General features: G+C 52.1%; 1 protein-coding gene across 1 annotated transcript; it reads left to right on the top strand.

Moving 5' to 3' along the window:
- Positions 1-1,750: 1,750 nt before the first annotated feature.
- Positions 1,751-2,683, top strand: LOC131590983 (olfactory receptor 14J1-like). Its single transcript, XM_058861401.1, has one exon. It carries the CDS (start codon positions 1,751-1,753, stop codon positions 2,681-2,683), a length of 933 nt encoding a protein of 310 aa, XP_058717384.1.
- Positions 2,684-3,791: the final 1,108 nt, after the last annotated feature.

Genomic DNA, 3,791 nt, shown 5'->3' with positions numbered 1-3,791 from the left:
AAGTTGAATTCACTTTTTAATGGTCAGATCTGCTGTCAATTCTTGAAATGACTGATAATTGGTCAGGAAGAAAAACTCCCATCAGTCACCAGTAGCTTCAACTTCCCCTTTTTTACTCGGTCTTAAAGGTAAAGCTAACCCATGACACCTTCTAAATACATTTCAGAAATACTGTATAGTCTTATCATCATGGAGAGAAGCTACAAGAATTTGTATTTTAACCAGAATGTGAGCAGTCATAACAAAAAGTGGGGCAAAGAAACCCTTGGACCTACTCCAATGGGTTGACTCAGGGGTGTGTAACTGGGGCAACTGAATCTCCTATTGAATGTTTCTGTTAAATATCCTAATTAATCAACCTTCATAAATTGTTGAAATAACGGGCTGGGTGTGCCTCATCCCCACTGGGACACCTGGAAGCTTCCAATAAAGGTCTGTTTTTTACTTTACTCTTCTAACACTGTTGCAAAAGGGGTTTTGTTATTTTTTCTCATTTGATTATAGACAACAGGAGGATGAGAGGAGCAGAAGAGGAATTGTAATCCCAGAATCACAGAACATTCTGAGTTGAAAGTGACACACCAGGAGTATCAAAGTAATGTTGGAACATTTACAGAGATGCCAGAATTGTAAGTTTGGGTGCTCAATCTCTCTGCTGGGAGCCTCCTAAATGGCCTAAATGCACTGCTCTGATATTGTCATTGTTGTCTGGGGCTCTCAGGGAGGCTCTGGCATCTGCAGCAGCTGAGTCAGGCCCTGCCCTTGGGATTGCTGCCAGGCAGGTGTGTCCATGGGAATGGGGTGTCCCAGCTTCCCTGTGACCTGTGGGGCTGTGGGCAAAGCAGTCCATGGGAAAGGGGAATGAGCTGAGTCCCCTTCCTGAGATCCCATCATGGGCACACCTGGGGATCTCCTTTCTGTGTCCTTCAAAGCTCTGAGCTGCCCTCCTGGCTGCAATCTGTGCCAGAGCCTCTCAGAGTTTCCTGAATGTCCCATGGGGAATGGCAGAGATGCCACAACTGAAACGCTGTTGGCTCTGCCAAGGGAGCCGTGAGTGTCCTTGACAGAGGGGGGTGCTGAGACCTTGCCCAGAGACCTCTAGAGAGGGTGAGACATTCAGGGATCCCTCTGCTCTGGGCAGGGTCTGGTTTATCCCAGGGTGACACAGGAGTGTGATTGTGCTCTGATTCCAGCCAAAAGTGCAAACCCAGGGCAGTTGAGAACAAGCCCATCCAGCCCCTCACCTTCCCTAAGCCACAGGGAATCCTTTGCCTCTCACATCTCTCAGTGGCAAACTCTGAGTGCAGCAGAAATGCTGGGGATTTCTGACCTCAGAGAACCAGGAATGATTTGTGGCTAGGAAGACAGTTCATAAAACCAACTCCTGCTATACTTTTCAAGTGTGTGTGCAGATGGCAAGAGGCCCATCTGCATTAGGAGTGATGCCCTGACATATCCTGAATTTCCAGCCATGTCCCTCTCCTGCATGGCCACAAACCCAGGGCAGCAGGGCGGGGATGGCTCTTGGAGAGCCCCCAGGCACAAGCCTGACTGCTCCTAGCACACTCAGACAGCACAGCTGGAGCTCAGGCAGGGACCTGGGTGAAGATTTTCCCAGAGCAGGAATAAGGGTGGGTGAGTCCTAGCAGGACAGTGTACAGGGAATGGCCCAAGTTTGGCTCAAAGCAGCGTCTCCTGACTTGTCACTGTCCTTTGTCCATGAACAGGTCCCCATGTGCAGCCACAGCCAATGTCCAACAGCAGCTCCATCAGCCACTTCCTCCTGCTGGCATTGGCAGACACGCGGCAGCTGCAGCTCCTGCACTTCTGCCTCTTCCTGGGCATCTCCCTGGCTGCCCTCCTGGGCAACGGCCTCATCATCAGCGCCGTAGCCTGCAGCCACCACCTGCACAGCCCCATGTTCTTCTTCCTGCTCAACCTGGCCCTCAGTGACCTGGGCTCCATCTGCACCACTGTGCCCAAAGCCATGCACAATTCCCTCTGGGACACCAGAGACATCTCCTACACAGGATGTGCTGCACAAGTATTTTTTTTGGTTTTCTGTGCTGCAACAGAATATTTCCTCCTGACCATCATGTGCTACGACCGCTACGTGTCCATCTGCAAACCCCTGCACTACGGGACCCTCCTGGGCAGCAGAGCTTGTGCCCACATGGCAGCAGCTGCCTGGGCCAGTGGCTTTCTCAGTGCTCTCATGCACACAGCCAATACATTTTCCCTGCCCCTGTGCCAGGGCAATGCCCTGGGCCAGTTCTTCTGTGAAATCCCACACATCCTCAAGCTCTCCTGCTCAAATTCCTACCTCAGGGAACTTGGGCTCATTGCAGTCAGTGTTTGTTTGCTGCTTGGCTGTTTTGTGTTCATTGTTTTCTCCTATGTGCAGATCTTCAGGGCTGTGCTGATGATCCCCTCTGAACAGGGACGGCACAAAGCCTTTTCCACCTGCCTCCCTCACCTGGCTGTGGTCTCCCTGTTCCTCAGCACTCTCATGTTTGCTCACCTGAAGCCTCCCTCTATCACCTCCCCATCCCTGGATCTGGCACTGTCAGTTCTGTACTCGGTGGTGCCTCCAGCCCTGAACCCCCTCATCTACAGCCTGAGGAACCAGGAGCTCAAGGCTGCAGTGTGGAGACTGATGACTGGATGGTTTCAGAAACATTAAACTGCTGGCCAGTTTCTGCAAATCACTTGTAATAAAAGTCATCTTTGATTCTTCTTGTTGGTTTCATTTTGGATGTTTTCTTTGTTTTAATTTTTAGATCTTGTCCAAAATAAAATATCATCGTTTGTGCCATTTCTCATTTTGTTTCTCTCTCCATCTTCCCTTTGGCCACAGACTGTGCCAATGAGTGGCTGTGCTCTTGGTGGCTTTAAAGGAACTAAAGGGTCTCCCAGCAAAGTTTTCTCCAGAGATCTCCCTTTTGTTCCCTTCTCTTGAGCTGCAGCAGCAGTGTCTGTGTGCAGAGCTGGGGCAGATCAGTGCTGGCACAGCAGCTGTGCCCAGGAGCAGCAGCACTTGGTGTTGCCAGTGCTGCTCCCGTGTCACTGCCCCACTGCCCTCCTGCCCCTGGTGTTGCTGCAGGGCCTGAGTGCTCTCGGGGCCAGGCACAGCCCTGGGGGTGGCAGTGCCGGGTCTGCAGCAGGGACAGGCCATGGGCACTGCTGGGGCAGCACTGACACCTCAGGGCAGGGCCTGGGGGCTCCAGGCTCCTTGTCCAAGCTCTCTCAGGAACACGCCCAGGCCAAAGCTCAGCACAGAAAACCCCTGTGAGCAGCCCCAGGGTGGTTGTTGCCGCTGAAGATGAATAGATCACACAGACACAGGTCGAGGTGTGGTGAAGAGAGAGGTTTATTTTTCCCTCCAGGATTTATAGGCTCCTGAACACAGCCAGGGATTGGGTGGTCAGGATAACACTTTCCCACAGCACTGGCCATGAGAGATGTTTATCACAAGACGTGTAACAGAAAGAATGTACACATATCTATGTTTACAGTTACTGTCCTGGGAAAGTCTGTAGAAAACTATGTTAGCAAGCTCAGAAGCTGAGTTTTCAGGGCGACAGTGGTCGTGGGCAGGCTGGGGGCAAACAGCATGGCTGGGGCTCTGCAAGGTCCCTGGGGGAGACAGGAAGGAGCAGCAGAGCAGGGGCTGATCCATCCCCACTGCTCTGGACACCCCAGGACAGTGTCCCAGAGAATCCTTATGGAGCTGCCAACAACATCCCCCCTGTGCAGCCCTGGCCTCTCCCCCAGCTCACAGAGGTGCCTCA

Source organism: Poecile atricapillus, chromosome 36, assembly GCF_030490865.1.
Source record: "Poecile atricapillus isolate bPoeAtr1 chromosome 36, bPoeAtr1.hap1, whole genome shotgun sequence".
NCBI classification, from domain to species: Eukaryota; Metazoa; Chordata; class Aves; order Passeriformes; family Paridae; genus Poecile; species Poecile atricapillus.
Note: the sequence above shows the minus strand (reverse complement) of the source record. Positions and strands in the feature narration are given on the sequence as shown.